Genomic DNA, 24,860 nt, shown 5'->3' with positions numbered 1-24,860 from the left:
GACCTTACTGACTGGAACAATTCAGAGATCTCTATATGCTTGTTCTGTTCTACCTTCTGCCTCTAGAAGGTCTGCAAAGGAGATTACAGGAGTACAACATCACTGTGTTGTGTCCTGATGAAGAGGGGAACTTAACTGGATAAGGAATAACAGTATTCATTTGCTCTACTTGCAGAAAGAGGTCTGTTCTCATTAATTCCTTTGCATTAATTCAATTTCTTTTGGCCACTGGGGAGGGAAAGGAACTGTAATTTTGCTGTTGGTTGCTAATTGGCCTTTTCTTATCGTATTCCTGTGCAAGAGATGTTAATCATACTGTAATAAGTCCTTCATTGACTGACAATCACAAACTGTCTCAAAGCTGGTAGGGATACTGAGTATGCACCTTCTGACCTCTATGGAAGATGTCAATAAATACTCGAGATAACAGGCTGCCATTGCATGTGACATCCTAAAAAAAGATCAGTGAAACCCAAAGATTTGGGCTGATTTTGTTGTATCTTAAAAAGAAGTACTGGTTTAAGGTCTTTCCTTCTTTCTCCATTATTCCTCTGATGCTCATTCCTACCCTTGCTCTCTAAGTTCTGCCCCAAAATCAGATCAGTTTTGTAATGTGTTTCAGTGTTTTCTAACAAATTATTAGAGGGTATCTGGAGTGGGGAGCAAATGTTTGGGGAGAGCAGTGACAAGAACTTGTTATTACCATTGAGATGGTATGTAGGAGAGGGTACCCTCAGTTGCACAGACTTCATGGGACTTGAGAGAGATTTCTTGATGGCAGCTTTCTAGGTTTATGTATAATTGCCATAAAGCTGCAGGAGACAAGTGAAGCAGTCATCGGGGTGGATCTGAGCAGCAAGGAGATAGAACTTTGCATTTCCCATTGATGAAATTCATGAGATTCCTATTGACCCATTTCTCCAGCTAGTCAGCATCCCTCTGAATAGTGGCACAACCATCTGGTGTATCAGCCACTCCTCCCAGTTTTGTATTATCTGTGAACTTGCTGAGGGTGAACTCTTGTCCCATCATCCAGGTTTAATCAAGAGGATAAATTGTATTGGCCCTGGTATTGACCCCTGGGATACAGCACTAGTGAATGGTATACATTCAGCATGCAAGTTTGCACCAAGGGCAGTATGGTGTGTTGTCAGTGGTTTCTCCTCCTATTGGCATTTATTGGGCGGGACACGGCCCCAGGATTGGATAACTGGACAGAAGGGACAATGGTGACACAATGGTGGTGTTTGCCCACAGAGTCAAACAGTGTTTCACAGTAGTTTTATCTACTGGGGCACCTGGGAGGATCGATCAGTATGAATCCAGTCTGTGTTGTCTGTCTCTATTTCAAAATAGAAATATTAATTAACCAGACACAGTACAATGCAGATTTGAGTTTACCTCCTTTTCTCAGAGTTCATTTGTTGTCATAATGCTGAGGCTGGATATTGTTTAAGGGCATAATTAGCATCTCCTTTCCACCAGCATTTAGTCTATTTCAAACTTTATCAAAGGATTTCCAGGAAGATAAACTAGTTCAAGGTGGGTATCTAGATAGCATTCCTAGAGTCTTTTCCAAACTCTGCTAAGCTGTGTTTGTGTACATGTTTACCTAGTGGAGTTAGAGTACAGAACTTTGGGAAGAGTAACTTTTAAAAACTATCTTTACCTTTCCTCCGTAGATATTAATGAATGTAGCATCAACAATGGTGGTTGCCAACAGCTGTGTGTGAACACTCTGGGAGACTATGAATGCCTGTGTCACTCTCACTACAAGTTACACTGGAATAAAAAGGATTGTGTTGGTAAGGTGTCTAGTGAATCCATTTCTATTCCTGATGTGTGTGATGGCCATATGGTTATAGTCAAATCTGATGGCATGTGCAGTTAAGTGGTATGAGTCATTGTTCCTGGTATTCCGTTTTGCTTTTAGCAAGGCGTGATGGTAATGATGTTGAAACTCATAAAAACCCCAAAAACAGGAGATACTTTGAGAGATTTTGATGCTTTCTTTCCTGTGCTTTTATCTACCTCATTTTTCTATTTCCTTTGGTTTCTCTGCTTGAGAAGGTTTGCTCATGATAAAGGAAATTGCTTATGTGGTGTGATCTTCCAGTGATTTTATTTTGCTTTGATTTTCTGTCTAAACAGCATATTGATTGCATGGGTGCTTTCAGGTACCAGCTACAAAAGCAGCTGCTTGTTGATTTATTAGTAAGGTGTAGGTAGATGATTTAATTCTGTGAGTATTTGTTTTATCTTATTTAGAGACAAAAGGTCCCTTGCCTGATAATATGTCACCCAAGGTATTGCTGCACTGCATTAAGAGTGGTGGGAGTGATAGATGCTTTTTAAGCTGCTCTCCAGATGTCCAGGTGTTTTCTGGTAAGTCAAAACTAACAAAAACAAGTATGTGATTCTGTAGAGAGTGTAAGTGAGGCAAATATCCTAACTCTCATGGAAGCCCCAAAAATAGACAATCAACAGGGATTTTACCTCTTTTACTTCAGATAATAAAGGGCTACGTCCCTGACAGTGTCCAAGGAAAGTCCATCTTTCCTTGTCTTTTATAACCACTCTAACCTCAGATTCCCTTGTCATGACAACTGTCTTTTTGAAGCTGGGGAGGACAGGGCAGAATCCTCTGTGCTCCCTGGGCCATTCCTTAATTGGCCCTGAGAGCCGCTGCTGAATGGGGCGAAGGCATTCCAGCCCTGAGTGGGGTCTCAGATTTTGCCTGCACAGCCCCTCTATCCCACTGGACACGGTGTGCAGACTCAGCTGATGCTCCTGTGACAGATGCTGTTTTCCTTCCTGAACCCTTTAAATGGCGTAGGAAGAGATGAGATCTAATGTAGATTATTTTAGGAGCAACATGGTTAAAACAGGTGAAGATGATGATGCCGATCAAAAAATTAAAATGTCTATACTAGAGGAGCCTTCACTCTGTGCTCTGTGCCTATGCTTTCATTGTCTGTCTCTGGTCTGTCTGTTAGGAACACAAGATGCCTACACCCTCACCTGTGGCAGGTCATCTCAGCTTAAGAAAAAGCAGCAAAATACAAATGCTTCCAGCTGGCTGGGTAATCATGACATTTCCTGTTGCACGGTTTGACTGATTTACTTTCCTAGATAGTTGTGAAATAAAGGTGTTTCTGTTGACTTTCTATTTTCCCCTCTCCATTTTATTCCCTCTGTTTTTATTTCCTTATCCTCATGATTGTTGCTCTTGATTGCAGCAGAATATTCCCCTTGTGCTGCTTCAATCAATATCACTCAAACTAAGACTTAAAAATAAGGAAAGAGAAAAAGATCAGTAGTGAAATAAACAGCTAGACCAGGAGTGTCATGTCTCTCTTTAGTCATCCGAACTGGACAGTGTTGGCAACATAAAATATGTTTAGATTGAGCTGTTGGACTGTAAAATTTAGAAAGCATTTACAGCTAAACAGATAAGAGGTGCTGTTTTATATAGACATAAACCATGTTCTGAACTGGTCTGGAACATAGTCTGGAACATATCCTTTGATTTCATCCAACTTTTATTGGTTTACCCAATAGCAGGTCTGGACTTGGTATCATTCTTTTTCTCTTTTTACTTTTTTAAAATAAAATTTGCCACACTTTGTTCCAATTCAAGTTATGAACCAGTTTCACAGCAGGAGGGATCTGGCATCCCCTTAAGTTTTCTGTGATGACCACTTTTTCACTGTATATCAGCATATTTTTTATGTCATCATTATGATGATGTGACATTAGGGTTCTCTAAATTTTCTATTCCTGTCCTTAAAATAACATGTCATTGTTTCTTCCTGAAGATGCTTCAGCCATCAAGATAAGCGTAACCTTTAAATTAAATGAAGGAAAATGTAGTTTGAAAAAGACTGAGATGTTTCAAGAAGGTCTGGAACAGATGATACCAGGTATGACTATAAGAATGCAGGTAAGCAGGTTAGAGCCATAGCTTAGGGGTTATCAAGTGCTTTCCAGATATGAAGCACACCATAAGCATAGAGGACCACAGGCTTTCTGCTCTTCACTGACCTCACGAATCACACTCCTTCCCAGCCATGATTTTTGCAATAGTTATTTCAGATCACAGGACTTCCTTGTGGTGCCCCTACAGTCTTGCTAGGAAGGCCCTTCTTTTTTGTTGCAACACTGATAATAAATTTTCAGTAAAGTCATTCTTTCATTCTTTTGATTTCTTCCTTTTCTTTCACTTTTTATCTTTCCTTTCTCACCTGCTCCTTAATGTCTGATGCCTCATTGAAGAATCTCCTGACCTTTAATGCTTGACTCTATTGTCAAAGAGTTATTCCTCTTTTCTCTTGTCTTCCCTTTACACTTCAGCAGCCCCAGTTGGACACAGTGAGGTCAGCTCTTCCATCTGTTCCAAATCAGAAAGTATAGCCTGTGAATTTACAAAATCAGCAGAAAGTGAGGAGTACATATAAAAAAATTAAATAAATGGAGCTGGGGAAAGAAGTCATTAAACAATATGATGAATCAGGGTGTCTGATTGTTTGTCCTTAGCAGAATAACAGTGAGAAACTACCCTAGATGCTCAGTGAAGTTATATAATCCAGAACCAAAGCCTATTCTGCTTTCTTTAACTAAAGCATATTTCCTCACTGAAGCCATGAAAATGGTCTCCAAATGTCTTGTGTACACAGCCACTACTTAATTTAAACACCATTATAAGCTAATGTGTTTTTCACATGCTTCATAGTTGCACAACATTTTTTCTCTTGAGTAGCCTGCGTCATGTAGGCTGTGTCATGGTTTTAAGATGTTTTGCATAGTGCAACGTGGTAGCAAGACCCAGGGGGTGTGGTCTGAGCACTGCGGCCAAGCTCCTGTCTTAGTGGGGAATCAGGCCCCAGACCCACTGCAGCGCCCCAGTCTCAGCCTGGGAGCACATCTGTAGGTGCACAGGAGTCATGATTCTGTGTGAGGGTGCACCACTTGAGGAACTGGTGGAACTGTTTGTTTACTGGCATATGGAGATGATCATTTGCTCCTCTTTAACTCTTCATGATCATGTATGTGCTGAGCACTGGTGAATGTTCAGTGACACAGCTAGCCAAGCTTCTGCTTCCTTTAATTTTGTTCATACAGAGAGACAAAATTCAGTAATGGAGAGCTTCCACTATGTAAACCTAACATGCAGCTCTGGCAAGAAAGTCCATGGAGCCCTCAGTAGACTGGCAGCGACTAGAGAAATTTTTATCACTGCGGACTTTGAGCTTGAAACAAGCCGAAAGGAGGTGACAGGTTGGTTGGAAAATAATCCAAGGTGCGGTTTGAAGCTTCTTGCCATTTGCTCCTCAATTTCCACATTTTTCACTTCTATCTGTATGCAAAATGATAACAAAAAGTATCTCCTGTTTTGAAAATTAATGGTTCAGAAAGAGTGAGGGATGGGAATAGTTTCAAAGGTTAAAGAGCTGCCCATAGATTGAAGTCTTGCAGTCTGATTAATTTTCTTCTAGCCTGGTGGTGTTGTCCTTAAGGATTTCAGACTTGTTCATAGAAGGTGATTTCTCAGTGATTTGCATTGGTTGATGTTTCGAATTGGGTGGGGTTTTTGGGCTTGGTCACTTACAGCAGCTTTCACCCTTGATGCTTTTCAGACACGTGTGATGTGCGCTGTGCTCGGAAGAAGACTGAGAAGAGGTTCCGTAAGACCATTCGAACTTTGCGGAAAACAGTCAGCAGGGACCAGTTTCGCATCCGTCTCTCTGGCGCGGACCACGAAGTGGCCAGAAAGTCTTTCAAGCCATCAGAGCCACAACAGTCTTGTGGTGTAGGACAGATGCATCTGGGTAACAGATGTGGTAAGTTACGTGTGAATTAGGAACAAGCCATCACGTGCGTTTTACTGTTTTGCTCAGGTCTGGTGAGATTGGAGGAATCATGGGATACTTGTCCAGAAGAGAGGAGGGCCATGTGTGAAGTGTGGGCTGCTGTTAGTGCTACTGAGATGTGTCTATGTATTTATTGTTGGCAATTGCTGTGTTACAGAGGAGAATAAGGGCTCAGTGCATTGCACCTTGCTATAGCTGATGAACAGCCTGCAACAAACTCAAAGGTAGAAATTGTTGAAATAACATCAGGCACCAATGGCCTTGACATCACCAGTGTTATTTTTAAGACTACATTTAATATTCAGTGTAATACTGTGTTTCTGAATTTGTGCACATTTCATCTCTCCCTTGTCCCAAAGAACAGTCTGTGCAGAATTCGTTACAGTCACATTTGCTTCGCTTGTTAAGCTCCGAGTCTCAGAGAATCTTCAAGACAGAGTTATAAATTCATGGAGAATAGGGGTTTTATAGACCAGTACTGAGAAAGGTCTTAATTATCATGGCACTGGAGGGCACCACCATAATGCAGTCCATAATAAATGCTTCCAAAACACAAAAGTTAAGGAGAAGGGTCAGATGTTACATCTTAAGAGGGGCCTAACAACCATGACGGCTAATTCAGGCTGCATGGGGTAGGCAGCATGTAGGTGGATTGTGAATCAGCAAGCCTTTAAAATGCTTGTCAGATCGAATTAGTGTGTCTTCCAGCAGCAGTGCATTTGGCCTAAGAATAGATTTTCTAGTCCAATTTTGCTAACTCTAGAAAAACTTGGATTCATAGAACAGAAAAACTGCTTGAAACATCTGTGAAAGCAAGCAGGGAATTACTCAGGAATTCTGTCCGGAAAAGCTGTAAGTTTTTTCTCTTTTTTTTTTTTTTTTCTCCTTGTAACATTGCAATGAAAAACTTTGGACAGTTCATCAAGATGAATTTATGTGGATGTTTTCAGGCTATTATGTTGGATGCTGAAGGAGAACTTCAAAAAAATCTCAGTCCATTGTACAGAGCACAGTGTGACTGAAGACGTTTGTGATTTCATCTGGAAAAAGCAGCAATGAGTAAGCCAAAAATATTGCAGGTAGAGAAGGCAATGTGAGTTACAATTAGAAACTGAAACTCCAAAGAAACACATTATTTTTAGGTAGCTGCAGGTACAAGGGAGACGCATACACAGTATTTCTGTGCTAGTTTAGAGGGAAAGGAGACTTTTGGGGAATGCATGCCTGGAAAACTAGTGTGGTGAACACAAATAGCCTGATCACAGTTAAAGCAGCAGAGTCACTGAGCATATGAAGACAAATGTTGTAAAGAACAACTTGGAAAAGCCAGGCCTCCTCTGTTGCTGAATTGGTACCACAGTTTTCTCTGGACATCTTAACAGGTGCTGCTGAGCAGTGAAACGAGTCTAAGGTCGCCTGTGGGTCTTGTGGTTTATTGTTCTGTTTGCTCATGCCTAACAAGGTGCAATCACTAAATGCATCTTCCTTTCTTCAGCTGAAATATTCAGACCATATCCTTGTGTAGATTTGCTGTGATCAAACAGGAGATGGAATATTTACCACAGCCTTTCACTTGCTTGAGTGCTAAGAAGGTCTTTCTCCTTCTACTTGCATTCCCCACTTATTTAAATATACAGAAAGTTAGTATCTTTGGAACCTCTCTGCATCACTTGTCACATTGCTTGTCAGATTGCTGGAAGCTGGGCAGACAGTGCTCTGGTTGCAGAGAGGACATAAAAGTATCCATAGAGGCAGTGCTGTTACGTACGCCCCATTTCCTCAGAAAAAGCTGATTGTCCTGGTGTGTATGGTCAAGGCAGGACTAGGGGGTTGGTGCTGCTGCTTGGGCTGCCAGTCAGAAGGAGCTAAGAAAGAGACTGGGGAGAAGAGAATGAAGTGGGAAAAGTGTGAAGAAGGGGAAGAAGCTTGCTCAGGGGTGTGTGTGTGAGAGTCGGAGTGGGGTTTTTTGTTTTGGTCTGATTGTTTTGCAGAGCTGCTTGAGAACTTCTGGACAGGATTGAGGCCCTGCTTACCTAGATATGCTAATGGTTCTGGGGAGAAAGGGACTCCATAGCAAGAGATACTAGGTCAGCAGATGGACTGGGTGCAGGTGGTTTATGTGGTCTCTGGACATGCAGAGGGTTGTGGCAAAGGAATTTTGTTCAGTCTGGCCAGAGGAGCAGGAAGCAGTGAGGGAACAAAGCCAGTCATAGGGACTTTGTGATACAGTTTATGACTTAAATGCAGTTGTAGTTCATTTTTTTCAAATACTTGCGGTATGGCTACATGAGATAAGTTTTATTGATTCAGACAGTCTTATACTGGTCCTATTCCTATGGTAGACTTATCCTGGCACAGCACTATCTGAAACATTATTTATATTTACACAGTGTAAGAGGGAAAGTCCAGCTCCTGCTCTGACAGGTGTTTGTAGGATAACTGGCCCGCAGTTGCAGCAGCAAGCTAAACTGTGTTTGGTTTCATGCTTCTGGGGAGGTTGTACTATTCCTGATTTTCCTGTCTTAACTCCTACTGTCTGCAAGGGGGCACAGCACAGAAGGAAAGCTTTAGAAAGGCACCATGAACAGATCAGATGTAATTTCCAAGGTATTTTATAATTCTTAATGTGCTGACTGGTTGCATGTGGGTGTCTGCTGTTCTTTAAACAGTTACTGATGGTAAAAGGGAATTCACTGCTGATTCCAAGGGATAGTGTATTTAATTTCAAGTTTGTTGCTTAATGTGCAGTTTGCTGGGATTTCCTAGTGCTTTAGAGGTTCAAGTGTTGCATTTGTCTGCCTTGTTATGTGCGAGCTTTCTATCAGTGAGTAAGTGTATTCGGCATTACTTAATTAACATTGATTAATTCCATCAAGTCCTGTGAAGGGTTTCCAAGGAGCAATCAGGGACAGGTCTCTGATAATGGAGATGACATTAAATGCATATAGAAAAATGGAACTTCCATCATCCTTCCCAGAGAACTGGATTTTCTTAGCAGAAGTACTTTCCACACTGAAGTAAATCTTAAGGTAAAAAAATGTGTATTTGAATTCCAGTGCTTCAAGACAGCATGTGAACCATCTGAGGACACTGGAAATGCTACGTGCTTCCCTGAGATGGGATTTGTCTTGGGGAGAATGCAGTTTCACTCGCTAGCCTGGCTACAAGTGTCCATTCTCCAGGATGAGCTACACTTGTGACAGATTTAACTGCCAAAGGTTCAAGGTTCAACTGTTTGCATACTAACAAATCCTGATTGGAAACCGATTTACCAAAAACCTCCATATTGAAAAATAATAAATTCATATCTATTGACACCCTTTTGCCTTCAGGGACTTTCTACTAAAGAAGAAACAACAAGCAATTTAGCTGCTTTTCTGTTGGTTAAAACTCCAATCCCATGGAGCTGAAAGTGCAACTTGCCAGTTCCATTTGATAGGTTTTTTGTGTCGGACACACCAATTCTTTGAGAGGAGGAAGGAGGCAATGAAAATTACCCTGTCCTGAAATTGTTGCATAAAAGGACATGTGAACATGTCCTTGCTCTGCAGTAGTTGCAAGTGGATTCTTCCGAAGAACTGTCACTTCAAAGAACAGCAAGCATGAGCAGCACTGGCACAGGCACTGCTGTGATGTAAATGATGAGCAGCTTCATCTTGCATCGGAGGTGTCAATGTTTTTCATTACTCAGCATTCAGCAATCTTGCTCCCTTAGTTGAGAGGATGCCAATAAAATATTAACTTTTCATTCAAAATATTGAACCACATTTCAGAGTTTAGATGTATGATACTGGCATTATGAAAGTATGAGGGAGAGAGTTAAATAGAAAGGCAAAATGCTGCCTGCCTTTGCAGTTGTTATAATTAATAGTTGTGTTACTTAACTGAGAGCTGTGTTGCCTTTTTTTTTTTTACAGTTTTTTTGAAAATCCAGCAAGAAGAATTGAACTATCAGATGGGGAGAAAGGGTGCTTTTTTTCTAACCTGCTTTCTCTGACAATCATAGATTTAAGATATAAATCCTAAGAACACGTAACCATCTCATGTGACCTAAATGTGTGAACTCCTAAAACACAATAACTTAAAGGATGCCGCTTCAGAATCAATTTGCATCACTTGTTGGTGATTTTCCTTATAAAGTCAAGGCATCATTCTTAAGAAAATGGTGAATTGGTGTATCATGACCTCCTTTATGAGGTTCACCTTCCCAGCCCCTGAGATGCTGCAGCATTTGTCTATAGGAGCAAATGCTCAAAGGCTAATGTGTTGAAAAGAGGGGAAGAGCCTTTAAATGTCTTTGTAACTGTTAATCCTGGTTCCCCTGTGGGCCCCTCTCTTCCCCCCCTCCTTTTCTTCTCATTTTTGCATCAGAAAAGCTTGCACTTTTTTTTTCTTTAAAACAGCTGCATGAGACTCAAGACCAGGTTTTAAATGGGTATTGAAGATAAACAAAGACAGTGGCTGCAGAAATGAAGTCCACTAGAGGCAATTGGTTCTTTTGTTCATTTGGAGAAAAACAATCAAGTTTCTGAAAGAAGAACAAAGCCAGCCAGTGGAATTGTGTTTTAATGTCATTATTTGCAAATCTTCAGATCTAGTTTTGACTGGGTATTTCCCATGTGTCAAGTGGGACCATGCAGTTTCTAGTTTTGTCAAATGAAGCTCATAAACTTCTCTTTTGTCTCATTTAAACAAATGTCAGGAAGAGTCAAACTTCTTAGAGGTGTTCCTTGTCAATTTTCTTCTTTTTTTAAGAGCAGATTCATCTTAGTTTTATGCACAGTCCTATGGATTTCTGTGGAATGATTTCTGCATTGAAATAATGGCCCTATAATTAATGTTACTATAACTGAATCTTACACCAAGTCTATTTGTTATGCTAAAGTAGGCCCTGGTGAATACTGTGAGCTTCTAAACTGGCTTTCCTCATTACACCTGCTCAGTATTCCAGTGTGGCTGGATGACTGGCCTGTGTTTGAAACATTTCTAGGTGGAAGATGAGGAGGAGCTTGGAGCACTTTACAGGGAATGTGTTTGTGGATCAAATTCTCTGGACACTTGTACTACTCTGAAGAACTTGGTTTGATGTAGTCATGTGAAGTAACTGATATATGTGAGAGCCTGAGACATTAAAACTTTGACATGAAGGAATTCTAATATTTGCACTGAATAATTAGTATTTGTTAGGCTGTAAATAGCTGCATCTGTATCTGGATGTACTGACCTCTTTGCTCATATGCACACAGGATCTATCAAAGCTTGGAGTGTTTGATGTGTTTCAGAAGAAAGATATGCTGCTTCATAAGCCAGTCACCCCTGTTGTAAAAGCACTCATTGTTGCCCTCACCTGCTCTGTCTTGGAAGGCCCTTCCACACGCTGGGGCTCTGCTAAGGATGAGCAGTGATTTCAGAGCAGAGAGTGACCAGCTGGGGTGGTGCTGTCCTGTGATGCCAAGTGCTGTGGGCACAGAGCAAGCCCCTTGCTCATCCAGCTGGACTCCTCTGTCAGCCTTTTTTTCCTCCAGCAAGATGCTGTTGCCCAAGCAGATATTCTTCATTTTAAGCTGCAATTCATACTGAAAGAGCTGGGGAGGCAGTACATGGCTTTCTATGTTGGGCCAGCCTGGCCTCTGTACTCCTTTTTTCTCCAAGCTAGTGCATGGCTGTAACCACCACACTGTACACAGCTGTTTTCAGCTGGTTTTGAACACCCTCTTACAGTGGCGGTAGCTAGTTAGCTTTTTCTTTCTTTTTAATCACAGTTTTCTTTCTCTTGTTGATACCTTTTAGGAAAATCAAAAAGAAATACTTGATTGGTTCAGATCTAACAGAAGAATTTTGTTTTGGCCCAGGTTGATTTTGCACAGTTCCTGCCTTTCAGTGTCTCAGCCTGTGTTTCTCCTATGGGGAATGTCACAGGTATAGCCCACCATCCTGCTGACCTGCCATGGTGCATCCCTGGGACAGCTGGAGCAAGTGGAAAATGGGGCCTGAAGCAGTTGGAATGTAGCTACAGTACAACTTAATTGACCTCAGATTAATATCAGCCTTCTCTCAGTACACAGAAACTGCCACATTGCAGAACAGCTGACCAGATCTAATACTCATGTAACCATAGTCTATCACCTTGCACTTTCTGTAGCAATCCAGCAGCTGGCCTCGTATGTTGGCTTTGAACCCACAGAAACAAAACATTAGTGATCAGATATTTTTTTTCTTGTTGTTAGCTGAAGTGGGTGTATGTACTGTGATGGGGAATGAGAAAGTTGTGGTTTCTGCCCTCACAAAACTTATCAGGATGAGGAAGAATAAATAAGTTGTTACTCTTTCCCTGGTGCTCAGAATCCTGGAAACCAAAAATTAACTGGAGCTCAGTGTGGAGTTAAGGCACAGAAACAGACCACTGGATGCTTCTGCCCTGTCTTTCTCTTCCTCTCAGAGTTCAGTCATGCACTGCATCTTGAGGATCTCAATGATGTCTGAGGAAGTATTTTTAAGTTTATTTCCTCAATGCAAATTTTCAAAAATTACACACTTTGCTAAATAATTCTGGAAGATTTAGAAGAACTCACTTTTGTTCTGCAGGGAACTCTACAATTTTACAACATGTGGTGTCAAGGCCAGTAAGCTGCAGATAATAAAGTTGTCAAGAGAGATCTGATGGGATAAGTTCTCAAATGTGACATTTCCATGAGTGGTGTGTTTGATTCCTGCTGGGGGTGGGTTTCCTTTGAGCTCTAATAGCTGTACTACTGTTATGCTGGACTTTGAGCAAGTTCAGGAAACCTGAAGTACAGTTCTAAGATTGAATTTGTATGGTCAATTTAAAGTAGCATTTTCTTCACAACACACAACAGAAATACACCCTCTTCTAAGTGTAAAAAAAACCACAACCAACTACTCCAAACTTGACTTGTGATTAAAATGAATGGAAAAAGACAGGCTAAGGGGAGATAGTGGAGAGCAGATAGTTTCTAGTGAGGCCACTCAGAGCATGAATTTCTCATAGAGCTACAGAGTTTTTTGAGGGAAGGAGATTTGCACTGGTCTTTCAATTTCTTCTAGCTTTCTGAAGTCAGTAGCCACTTCTCAAAATCACTTTTACTAACCTTGATTGTCTTTCCTTGTCATGGAATTATAAATAGTGCTCTTTCCTTACCTTATTAGGAGTGCTGCAATGAAAGCCTTAATTCATTCATGTTTGTTAAAGTGCACAAAGTGTACAGAGATGAGTGTTCTGTAGGAATGTTTATAAAATGGAGAAAGGCTTGAAAAGTGTGGGAGCAAATGAATGTGTGTCCTTATGAGGGCAGAAGTGATGTGTGGTGGAAAAAGAACCAAGAGCTAAGACTTTCTCACAAGCTTTCATTGATAAGCTACAGAGCATTGCTTAACCTGCTGTATTTTATTTTTATGCTAAAGAGGAACACTCACTGTTCCACTCAGTGTATCAGCCATAAACACAACTCTTCGTCATTGATCATGACCGGTAGTTAATGCCCTGCTTGTTGTTAGTCATATATCCTGAAATGAAGCCAAGGCCAATTTAACTTCCTAACAAAACAGCTATTCACTGAATGATTTATTTGAGCTATAAACCAAAACTAACAGTTTATTATCGTAACAGGTCTTAAAAGGACAGAATTTTTCAGCACAGCTGAACAACTGCAACAGTGTTTTGTACCTTTCCAGGACAGAGTAATTATTAAATAACTGGCACTGAAGCCAGATCTTTTGTGAAAAGTTTGAAAACCGGAACTTTTCAAAGATACTCATAAATATTACTGGGCTTGTAAGATAATATTGAGGTGTGTATTTTACGTTAAGTCAGTCTGATTGAATTAAGTGCTATCTATGCACCATGCAGAACACAGCAAACCAGTGCACAGATAATGATTATCCAAGATCCAGTATCAGCAGAATGGCAAGAATATTTCTGCTTTGAGGAACATCTTTGAGGAATGCATAATGTTTCGTTTAGTGAATTTGCACAATTACTTGTTGCGCTCGAGGTTCTTGCACAATCCAGTAATGCTAAAGGTCATGAAGTATGAATATTCAATAACATTAAGATTAAAATACTTACAGAGATCTGGAAGTACATTTTTGGCATCTTAGGTTCAGTACTAAATTATTTCATTTGGAAGGAGTCCAAGAGCTCCTTAGCTAGAAAGAAGAGGTATTCACAACACAATTGCAATGTACAGATGGGCAGAGAGCACTGGATGGGCTGAGTGTCCAGTGTGGCCTTGCAGCTCACAGAGGAGCTCACCAGCACTGGTGTCTGATTCCCACTTCCCAAGTGAGGAGGAGAGCAGTTTCACCATGGGGGTTTGGATCCTGTGCTGGCTCACTAACACACCTTCATCTATAATGTACAGGTTGAAGCAAATGTGTCCTTCTTCTCCTAGATCAGTGCTCACCAGGTGAATATTCTCCTGACGGCTTCAAACCATGTCTGCCATGTCCCCTTGGAACATACCAGCCCGAAGCTGGGAGAGTATCCTGCTTTCCTTGCGGAGGAGGTCTAACAACAAGACATAGCGGTGCATCCTTGTTTCAGGACTGTGAGACCAAAGGTAAGGTCAAGCTGATGTTATCTGTGAAGAGTCATATAAAGGAACAACAGGAAGAATAAGTCTCAAGACAAAAATCAAGACCACTTATTGACATTTTGGGTTTTAAGTGCAGCAGCACCATGAAAAACATAAAGGAGGGGATTTCACTCCTGAAGGGGTAATAAGTAAGAAAATAGTTTCTCCATGTTCATAATGAGAAACTGGCCTGAGTGCCTTGGGCTATACCTAAAAAGTGAGGATTCAGCTTAACCCTGTGACACCTCAGACAGCCCTCTAAATTTGATCACAGTGGAGCTGACATGCAATCAGCTCCCAAGGTCTTCACTATGGGAGTGAAAATCAAAGGGGGATCATATCTTTAAAAATGATGACTTTTTGTTAGCATCTTTGGTTTCAAAAATCTAAAAAGCTTAAAGGGAGCTATAAAATTGTCTTTGAAAATGGTGATAAATGTATGTGTTGATGGAGAGAGATGAAATGTTCATCAGTATAATGGCTTGCTCAATGTCCTAAAGCTAAAGCATGGGTAAAAGAAAACTACTTACAAAAATCACCTGAGAAAAAAGTCATAATAGAAAATTTACTGCTGCAGAATGAAAATAAGGGGTGGAAATAACATTCTGATGCAAACATTTGGTGTGGTTTGGATTAGAAGATATGTCTTGTGTCAGTTAAGATATGTTTACTATTGAGAATTGCAACATATAAGAATTTTGCAATATTGTTGAAGAATTAATGTTACCAGTAATAGTGTGATATCTAATAGATTTCTTTGGAGAAGAATCACTGAATCCACTCATACTGTTGTTTCATACTTAACTTTGAAAAATTGAAGTACTAGAAAACCCTGCTAAAAACTTTGGATCAAGATAAGAGGAACTGATCTCCATTTTATTTAATATAAACAGAAACAAGTCTATAAATTAGGTTCAGTTTTCAAATTGGAGTGGAGATTAAAGAAACTTTTTCTGTTAACTGGAATGAAGAGCTCAGGAATTTGCATGTGGAAGAGGCCACATGAGACATGGAATCACAGATGCAAGAACTATTTGGAACTTGTATCTGAGGCAGTTGGACTGGGGCAGCACATAGGGAAGGACTCCAGGCTGAGCTAATTCACAAAGCTCAACAAGACCAGCATTATTTAGGAGCAAGCAGAACTTAAAAGGAATAGAAAATAAGGGACTGTGCAGCACAGAAAACTCCATTTGATATTAGAAAGTAAATTATTTTGATGTTGAGCTGAGAGAGGTAAACTTGCCAAATGAGGTAAAAGGAATAGGAAAATATTTTTTTTCCTAGCTCCACAAGGAAAAAGAAGCAAAATAGTAATGGAGTTAAGAGCAAAGATAACATATGTCTGATGCTCCTGACTGCTTTCTGTTAGGCTTCAGTATAGTTGATGATGGGCATAGGTGCAGAATAGCTAAGCGAAATCAAATGAAAAGCTACAAATTAGAGATGTAAACAAAAGTGTTTGGAGTCGTGTATTCTCAGACTTCAGTGAGAGAAGGAAATTTTCTTGTCTGCATGCAGGGAACTAGATAAAAATTTATATGTCCGCTAGAAATTGTTTTCCCATATCTATCTGTCTATCTGATGTCCAAAACTTCCTTAAAATCTGTTGTGTTTATGTAAGCATTGGTGTGTTGGAATAGGGCCTCACTTTGGTGGTACATGAGGTGCTACAGCTCATGGATCTGCTAACATGATGATGATGATGTGATGTAATGAAATAAAGTAGCAGCAGATCTGGTGGAGGTGACAGTAACGTGAGGCAGAGCCTGTTTTTGAAAGATGGGATCATGAGAAAGGGTGGCAATATACCAGTTTAATCACTAATATTGATGCAATGTGCCCTTTGTAGAGGACCAGGACCAGCACCTCTCACCTCTGCTTGGGCTGAGCTGGTCTCAGGGTTTTCCTAGGATGCAGCAGCAACACTGTACATGCTGCTTGGCATGAGCAGGCAGGGACAGTTTGGTTAGTATTTCCACATACAGTTCATCTTCAAGTCAAATGTCTGTGGCTAAACCATTTGGTAACATGCTATTCTACTTGGTGTCCTTCTTACCAAATTGTGGTGGTTATACTCACTCTTCCATATCTTTTGTTGCTGCTTTCACACAGAACTGCTCTATTGGATTGCATTTGGGAATTCTGAACTTGCACAGAATGACCTGATAAACTGAAATTTGTTCAATTACCTCTGCTTTGTTACCCTCATAGTTGATGAATATGGCATTTCAGTTGCTGAAATTATCCTAGGTCATATGCAAATCTATAAAGTCATATTCTAGTATGCTACTGCCGCTCTTTTAACCATGATTCATATTTAATTACTGTCCAGTCCAGTGTTCACCTGGCCATTTTTATAATACCACAACTCATCGGTGTATTCGCTGTGCAGTTGGGACATACCAGCCTGAGTTTGGACAAAATTACTGCATTGCATGCCCTGGAAACACCACTACTGATTTTGATGGGTCAACAAATATAACACAGTGCAAAAGTAAGTATGGGAAGATGGTTTTGATGGTCTCTTACCATTAATGTTCTGAGTGGCACTAAGGGCAAAACTTAGCTTTGCTCTAGGGACTTGGAGAGAAGGCAGAGGTGTTGCTTCTCTTTTGCTGCCTGCCTGCATCTCACCCCACATGACTTACTGAGGTCTATGAGAGACCATTTCTGCTGACTGATTCCATCATTATTGTATGGTAAGTGATGATTGTGTCTTGCCAGTTGATGCTGGGTTGCTCAGGGTCTTGCTATTAAATCTTTTTTCCCCCTCATGTAGCAGAGTTTGTGTTCTTGACACCCTGATTTTTTTCCCTCCTATTAAAAGGAATGGAAGCTGGCTCACAAAACTTAATAGCTCTAGTAACCATTTCATCTTAATAACAGCCTTTCAAAGAGGCAATTACAAATAGAACCACTGTTCTAGATTTATGGTAGCTGTAGTGTGGGAAGCTGAGAGTAAATTAAAGAGGGAAGATAGAGACCAGAGAGGTGACTGCTCAGAACCACCTCTGGAGACACTTAAATACACACAGACATTTGTACACATATCTACACAGAAATGTGTTTCTGGAGACTGAATGTCTCTCACTTGAGGAATCCATTCCCTGGACATGTCACAGCCACACATCAATGTCAGAGTGCTGTAGTGCCCAAACCCTTGTGGCTGTGCAGAGTTGGGGAGCACTGACAAAGCATCCTACACTGGAGTTTACCCTCTGTTACTGCCATCTATACTGATTTGTGCAGAGAAAAGGCCTGCTATACTCCCTGTTTTGTGCTGCTTCTGGCATGGTGCCTGAACAGAGCACCTCAGACTCCAGTTTGACCTCAGCTGGTACTTGTATAAAAGTGTTCTGCCTGGTACGAACAAGTGGAGCATCCTTGCTTTCCCATTTCAGTGCCCTCCTACAGCTGCCTTGCTGCTTGGCTATGGCTGTGCCGATAGCACCTGCTTTATTAACAGGGACTAGTCTGTGTTTTTAAGTCTCAACACCGATGAAAACACCCCAGCAGAAGCAGGAGTGAAGTGAAGCTGGCCAAGAGAACTGTACCTGCACCAGGTGCAAACAGAAAAGTGTACATGTCTGTCACCTGTGTACTGTTCCTGACGGTGGCTGCAGGGGAGCTGTAGGATGCCCTCCCTTTTCCTTGTCTTGTATACCATGTTGCTTTTTCAGACAGGCAGTGTGGAGGTGAACTGGGAGATTACACTGGATATATTGAATCACCAAACTATCCTGGGGACTACCCCGCAAACACTGAATGCACTTGGAACATTAACCCACCACCAAAGCGCCGTATTCTGATTGTGGTTCCGGAAATATTTCTACCTATAGAAGATGAGTGTGGAGACTACCTGGTGATGAGAAAAAGTTGTAAGTCTGAAATATCTACAACACAGGCAACACAGTTTTCTCACATTTCTATTCATGTAAACTAAATGTAGCCTGGCTGGCGTCTACTTAGGAGGAGAAATTTCTTTAAATAGCAGATTGAGAAGTCCTGTTTGGTAATGCTGCTCCATAGGTTTGGGTGAAGCAAGGGTGCAAGGCTATGATATATCAGTGAACTCTGAGAAGTCGTTAAGAACAAGTAGATGGTTCAAGCTAACTAGCCATGCATTATGTTGAGCAGTTCTAGCCCAGATTAGGAAAGAGGAGATACTTGCCAATCCCCTGTAGGTGCCTGAATAAAGAGTTTCAGTTTCTAGTATAGGCATATTCTTCAAACAGTAGAATATATTTTAGGAAGAGGGAAGGTATTCCTTGACTAAGAAGGCACTCATTGATGGTCCACCACATTTTGAGGAATTTTCTTTAAATCCAGCCATAATTTTTGTCATGCTAGTGTAACCTATTTTCTAATTGTTTGTTAGTATGAAACATTGTCAGATAACTGCCTATTGTGTGTTTTCTTTGAAAGCCGCTTCCAACTCAGTGACCACATATGAAACTTGCCAAACCTACGAACGCCCTATAGCTTTCACTTCTAGGTCTAAGAAATTGTGGATCCAGTTCAAGTCGAATGAAGGGAACAGTGCCAAAGGATTCCAAGTTCCTTATGTAACGTATGATGGTAAGTGGGTGTGAGCAGCTGAGCCTATGTGGACCAGTGCAGCTGCAGCAGTGCAGAACTCCACTCCCTAAGCAACAGCGTAGCCCCATGCTCTCAGCAGTGTCACTATGGGCTGCTTCCAGTAGATGTTTTCATTTAAATCTAGTTCAAGGAATTCTGCATTGCACTGCGGTCATAAGTGCCACTGTGTTTCCAGTCTTCCACAGACCTAAAGAAAGAGGTGGGGTTCTGGTTTCTGGCCTGCAAATTGCTGAGCTCAGAACAAGAATCTATTTTTTTTTGCACTTTTGTGCCTTCCCAGTTCTGGGTTGCTTCATATGGCAATAGAATTAGAAAGTAGGCAGAGCCCAAGTGCCTCAGATTTATCGTTTTGCTGCCACCATTTGTGATCTAGTACCAGATAGAAAAATATCTATATTGAAAAGAATCTTGAGGGGAAATATTTTCACCTTGTTCTTCTCAGAATCACCAGCAGTGAAACTGGAGCTGAGGCTTTGCACTTCAGCACAAGTGAAGTGATATTGTGTGCTCTGTTCACACTGGATTAATTGTAAAGGAGTCATCTTTGCTGTGGTCTGCAGAGTTTCATCAACAGTGGATAATTAATTTCCCAGGGCAGATGTCTCCCTTTGAAGTATTTAAAGTTTTGGTTGACCAAGGGGCTTGCCTTTTAAGAAAGCTTCCTCTTACTCTTTTTTTTCCCCATTCTTCCTGTAGAAGAAAGTCAGTAGCAAGTTGTGGGTGTTTACAGATGGGTTCCTGCAGTGCAGTTGGTTTGAATCAGGTTACTTGGTTACAGTATGCACCACAATCTTAGGTGCTTTATTATTTCTTTTGTTTTTGAGCACCTCAGCAGAGTATACTATTTTCATAGTAAATAGTATTTGCAGTTTCTTTACAGAAAAGCATTTGGAATATTTTCTGCCTGCTAATATGAGGGCCAAGTACCACTGGGTCTTCTAGGGGTAGGTTTTACCTGTGTAACCAAAGGAAATATTGAGTATGAAAGTGAACCTGCAAGTTACTCTCTTGTGCATTCCCCATAGAGGATTACCAAGAACTAATAGAAGACATTGTTCGAGATGGTAGACTTTATGCATCTGAAAATCATCAAGAAATACTTAAGGTACATTCCTTCCACTAAACATGTTGGTTTTGATTGAAAATGACATTATTTTGTGCGAGTGAGTTTGCTTCCTGCTCTGCATCAGGTCTGTTCCTTGATGCATTAGACTTATGCTGCTCTAGGGAAATGGGGTCAGTCAGCAGATCCTGATTAGGCAGAGCAATGGACATGAGACCCTTTGCCCAGGGGTATTTAAGGTGGATCAAGCGTACAAGGGAAATCTGTGGGAACAATAGCCCCTTGAGCCTCACGTAGACTGTGCTGAAAGGAAGCAGTGGAGTGAATTGAGGGACATGGCATTTAATTTCTTGAGTAAGCACTTGGTGCTGCTACTTGTAGCCTGTATATTAGCAAAGGCGAATAATATCTCTGAGGATTCCTCTGACCTGGGGTAGTGGACTTGTATAGTCAAGTTGAGTGCATGTCATCCCAAGTAAACCTTCATTTTGCTGGATATCAGATCATGTGTGAGTTTTTGTGATTTGTTTGTTTGTTGTTTTTGGAAGTATAAGGAGGGAAGGAATCCTGGTGCTGTTAATGTGAAACTCCAGTGACTTCCCTGGGGCCTGAATGTCAGTCTTGCTCCATCAGTTTCCAAACCTTAGTACTTGAAAAGTAAAATGCCCATAATCTTTTATGAGTTAAACGTCATTAAACTTTGGTAATACTGACCTTAAGTCCTCTCTGGAATTACTGCAAAGTCTGCTTTCCTTTTTCTAGGACAAGAAGCTGATAAAAGCATTGTTTGACGTGCTGGCACATCCACAGAACTACTTCAAGTACACAGCCCAAGAGTCAAGAGAGATGTTCCCAAGATCCTTCATTCGGCTGCTGCGCTCAAAAGTTTCCAGATTTTTGAGGCCTTACAAATAGTTGGCACTGTACTTAAAAGCTAAACCAGCCCTGGGCACGCACAGAGGGGCTGTGGTAGGTGGGGGTGCTTTCTGTGTTTCACACACTGGCAGAGACACTCCAGAGAAGCTCGCCAGCTCCGTTCTTGGCAGAGTTTGGCTTTTTCAGCTAATATAAATATTTTGGTGAACAGAATTTTGATTCCTTTCCAGGTAATACCTTTTGGGTACCAAGGATACTTTACGGGTCTCTGAATTAGACTTCCCATAATTTCTGTAACTGAATGGTGCCAAGCAGAAGTTTGTAGAGCTCTGCCCTGTTGCTTCATCGGTGACTAAAAGCTAATGAGGACAGACAGGCTAAGTAGTGTGGTTTGGGATGACCCCTGGGCTGCCATTAATGCATGTTACCTCAACAAAGCTGGATTCATATTTGGTCTCAGTGAAAGTGAGAACGGGACTGATGTCTCTCTCTTAACTTTTGCTATGCAGGAAATTCAGAGCTAAGACTGACATAGTTTTAAATCAAACGAGTGAGTCCAAGAATTGCACAAGGTGTAATTTTTCTCTGAACTGTATGTTGTTTGAGGCATATGGAGGAATAACCAAAGGGTTGAATACTAGCTTGAGTGTTTGGGGTCTGGCTCACGCCGTGTCCATGCTAACGACCTATTTGTTTAAATGGAGGTATACCAGAATAAACCAAGGGCACCACAGCAATGGAAAACAGGCCCTGACCTGCTGGACACTTCCATTGTGGGCTGTCTACAACTGTTAAAACAGATCAGATTCTTTGCTAAATCCCAGTGCTGTTCCTGAGCATAGATCTGGCACGGCGCAAGGCATCTTCCAAGTAGTGTAAAACTCTGTCCTCTGAGCACCTGCAGTTGAACACAGAAGCCTCATTTTAAATGCAGGCTTGGCATAGATTGTGCTTTTGTACATCACTGTTTAAACCTGGATAAGGTTCTTGTGTGAACCTAGACCCTTGTATTCCTTACCTTGTCTGAGCATCTTGCCTTGTTGAGCAGAGAAGAGCTGCTTTCCCTGTCTGGCTGGAGAAAAGGAGAGATACAATGACTCAGCCAGACTGTGGCTACAGAAGTTGTATGCTGTTCAAGATTTCCAAACTTTGTGTCCTTTTCCTCAGGTTGTGTTTTCTGTGTTGAGAGAAAGCTCTTCTGAGAGGACCTGTAAGGAGAACTGTGTTGACCAAAATGTCTCAGTGCTTTTCTGTCCACACTTACATGTCCTCTGGCTGTGCAATCATAATAGTGTACCTTCTTCCCTGAAGGGAGCTGGCTGCAGTCGCACACATTTGGAAATGGACTTATGACTTCTGCCTTTTGGTCACTGGCCATGCCAAGGGGTGCAGTCGGCACCAAACTCCCTCTTTGTGCCACCTTAGGAAAGGTATTGACACTTCACAGGGTAGCCAGGACAAATGCTTCCTTCCCTAGGGTGTGGAGTCAGATCTTCTGGGTTGCATTGCCTTGGTATGTGGTATTTAGCTGTTGTATGTGAATAATACCATGTCCACAGAGTGACACAGGAAACCCTCATCAAGAGCTGGGGTCTGAATCTCTTCCCTACATTTTTGGGGGCAAATGTGTGCTCCCAAATGCAGCCTTGCTGAGCTGCCATGCCATGGCAGCCCCGCTTTGTGGCACGTGAGGCAATGCAGCCCGTGTGTGGTAAGGACAGGTCTTGGCCATGGTGTGATGGGAGGGGCAATGGCTTTGGCCACAGCTGGGGAGCAGAGCATCTCAGGATGGGGCAGTGTGACACTGTTCCTCTTGCTACTGCTGTGGAAGAATTGCCATGGTCTGGGCAGAGGAGGAAAATGGTTTGTTCTGCCACTAAGAGAGGGAGAGCTGTGTCCTGACTGGCTGCGCTGGGGCTCCAGCAGGTGCTAGTGGATTTCTGTGGCAGGATGGTGAATGCCCATTCCAGCAACAGGGCTGCTAGGCCTCCAGCAAAAGAAGCAAATGGACTTTGGCAGGAGGAGTGAGGCAGGAGGAGACGTCCCTGCTGCCTTTGTGGGGAGGGAGGACAGGGCTTTTCTGGGAAAAGGTATGAGGCAGTATGATTGGTGAGAGGAATGGCTGAGGAATGCCAAAACAGGAGGAAAGGTAGTGAGGAGGCTTTGCTGCATCTATGGTGAAAGTGTACTTACTGTGGTGGGGAGATCCCAGGCAGGTATTCCAAGAGTTTCCCTCTGGCTGCAGAGCTCTTACCCTTCTGCTGTTTGAGGCTTCCCACACCAGATGCAGCATGTCAGTGAGACCTACCAGGCACCTCTGTGTGGCAGAGGAGCACTCTGAGGTGGCTGAGGTGCTGCAGTTGTGCTCTAGTGGTGGGGCACTGTGGGGAGAGGAACACGGTGTGCCAGCTTTGGTCCAAGCCCAGCAGAATGGCTTTGCTGTGGTCTGTGTGTGCTCACTGCCAAGGGAAGAAGGACAGTTCTTGCTGTGTTCCCTCTTAGGAAGGCTACAGATCTGAACGGTTCTGTTACATGTTGCTGAGTGATGCCCAAATCAGTGATTGGTTTCAACGAGGGTTCAGACAAGACATTCAAATGTTTCTAACTGGTGAAACGAGGCTCTCTTGCTCTGTGAGTGAGTTACTGATTGGAGCTCTGGGTTTTTGTTGTACCACACCTCCTTTTGTAGTCCCACTGCTCCAGCTCTGCATGGCTGCCTGGAACCCATGGCTCGCCGTGGATCTCAGCTCTGCTTCTCTGTTGCCCCATCAGCACAAGCCATTTTTGCTGCTGTCTGTGTAAGGAGAGGAGTGTATACATGTGGTGTATGGTCTGAGGCCGAGGAGAAAACCTGCCTTTTCCTGGAGAAGAATCCTTATTGTTTCACAGCCCTGTTTCTTTTCTACATTAAAAGTAAATGATTCAGAAGCACTTCTGTTATTCTTGATCTAACATTATGAATAAAAATTTACCCTTTTACTGTAGTCCCTGTGTGTACAGTAAGAAGTGAAGAGGGAATTTTTACTCTCTTAAATGCTGGGAGAAGTGATCACTTGTGGAATGTTGTAAACACTTGACATTGTATCTTCATAGTGATGGTAGTGGCTCTGTAGAAATTTTAATTTCTACTTTCTGTGTGGTTGTAGACTGTTGTGTTTTGGCAACAAATGATTCAAAAGATGTTTATCCTTTTAAACAAGATTTAAATTTTGAAATAATAACTAGTGTTAACTGGATGACTGAATGTCATCTATATGAGATAAGCATAAAGATCTTTTTCATGGTTGTAAATTAATGTAAAATGTTTCAGACTGTTACTCTTGAAAAGAGAAATAAACCAGTGAATTTTAGCTGCATGAAGTTCTTGGGTAATACTTTTAGTTATCTTTGCTGTGCTAAATAATAGTATTGTGACAAAATTAATGGTTGTGTAGCAAGTTGTTGCACACCAGATAGACTTTATCCTGGGACCATCTGCTTACCATAGCATTCTGTTTCATATAATATATTATTCACCTGCATCTATACCCATAAAGATACAATTCTTCACATATGTAGCAGGGCACACAATTCTGGCTAATATAATATCAGAATTATCCTGGTATTTATTCTAATAATTATTCTAAAAATGCCTCATATATAATAAGGTGGAGTCAATTGGTCTGTTGTAACAGGATGTATGAAGACAGAATAAACAACTTAAAGTTTAACTCAAAAGTATTTTATTACTTTGTGGATTAATCTGATTATTTTCCCTAAAAAAAAACACACAAAAAGACCCCAAACAAGTAAACCACCTTGTTTAAACCTAAAATTAATTTTTAAAAACCCCAAATTAAGAAAACAAAGAAAAAA

General features: G+C 41.5%; 1 protein-coding gene across 2 annotated transcripts in view; it reads left to right on the top strand.

Moving 5' to 3' along the window:
• The window catches only part of SCUBE2 (signal peptide, CUB domain and EGF like domain containing 2), a 44,167-nt gene extending 19,813 nt beyond the window's left edge, over positions 1-24,354 (top strand). Inside the window, exons 11-22 of one of the 2 annotated variants that reach the window (XM_071558937.1) lie at positions 1,683-1,805; positions 2,269-2,385; positions 2,997-3,083; positions 3,819-3,923; positions 5,122-5,277; positions 5,637-5,840; positions 14,282-14,449; positions 16,800-16,961; positions 18,148-18,345; positions 18,893-19,045; positions 20,092-20,171; positions 20,892-24,354. In XM_071558937.1, coding sequence (XP_071415038.1) covers positions 1,683-1,805; positions 2,269-2,385; positions 2,997-3,083; positions 3,819-3,923; positions 5,122-5,277; positions 5,637-5,840; positions 14,282-14,449; positions 16,800-16,961; positions 18,148-18,345; positions 18,893-19,045; positions 20,092-20,171; positions 20,892-21,044 — 1,706 coding nt within the window. In that variant the 3' untranslated portion in view covers positions 21,045-24,354. The remainder of the gene's footprint in view (positions 1-1,682; positions 1,806-2,268; positions 2,386-2,996; positions 3,084-3,818; positions 3,924-5,121; positions 5,278-5,636; positions 5,841-14,281; positions 14,450-16,799; positions 16,962-18,147; positions 18,346-18,892; positions 19,046-20,091; positions 20,172-20,891) is intronic. The other variant, XM_071558936.1, reaches the window with a different exon arrangement.
• The last annotated feature ends 506 nt before the right edge of the window (positions 24,355-24,860 follow it).

This window comes from Pithys albifrons, chromosome 6 (assembly GCF_047495875.1).
Source record: "Pithys albifrons albifrons isolate INPA30051 chromosome 6, PitAlb_v1, whole genome shotgun sequence".
In the NCBI taxonomy this organism is placed as follows: domain Eukaryota; kingdom Metazoa; phylum Chordata; class Aves; order Passeriformes; family Thamnophilidae; genus Pithys; species Pithys albifrons.
This window is presented reverse-complemented; position numbering and strand designations above follow the sequence as displayed.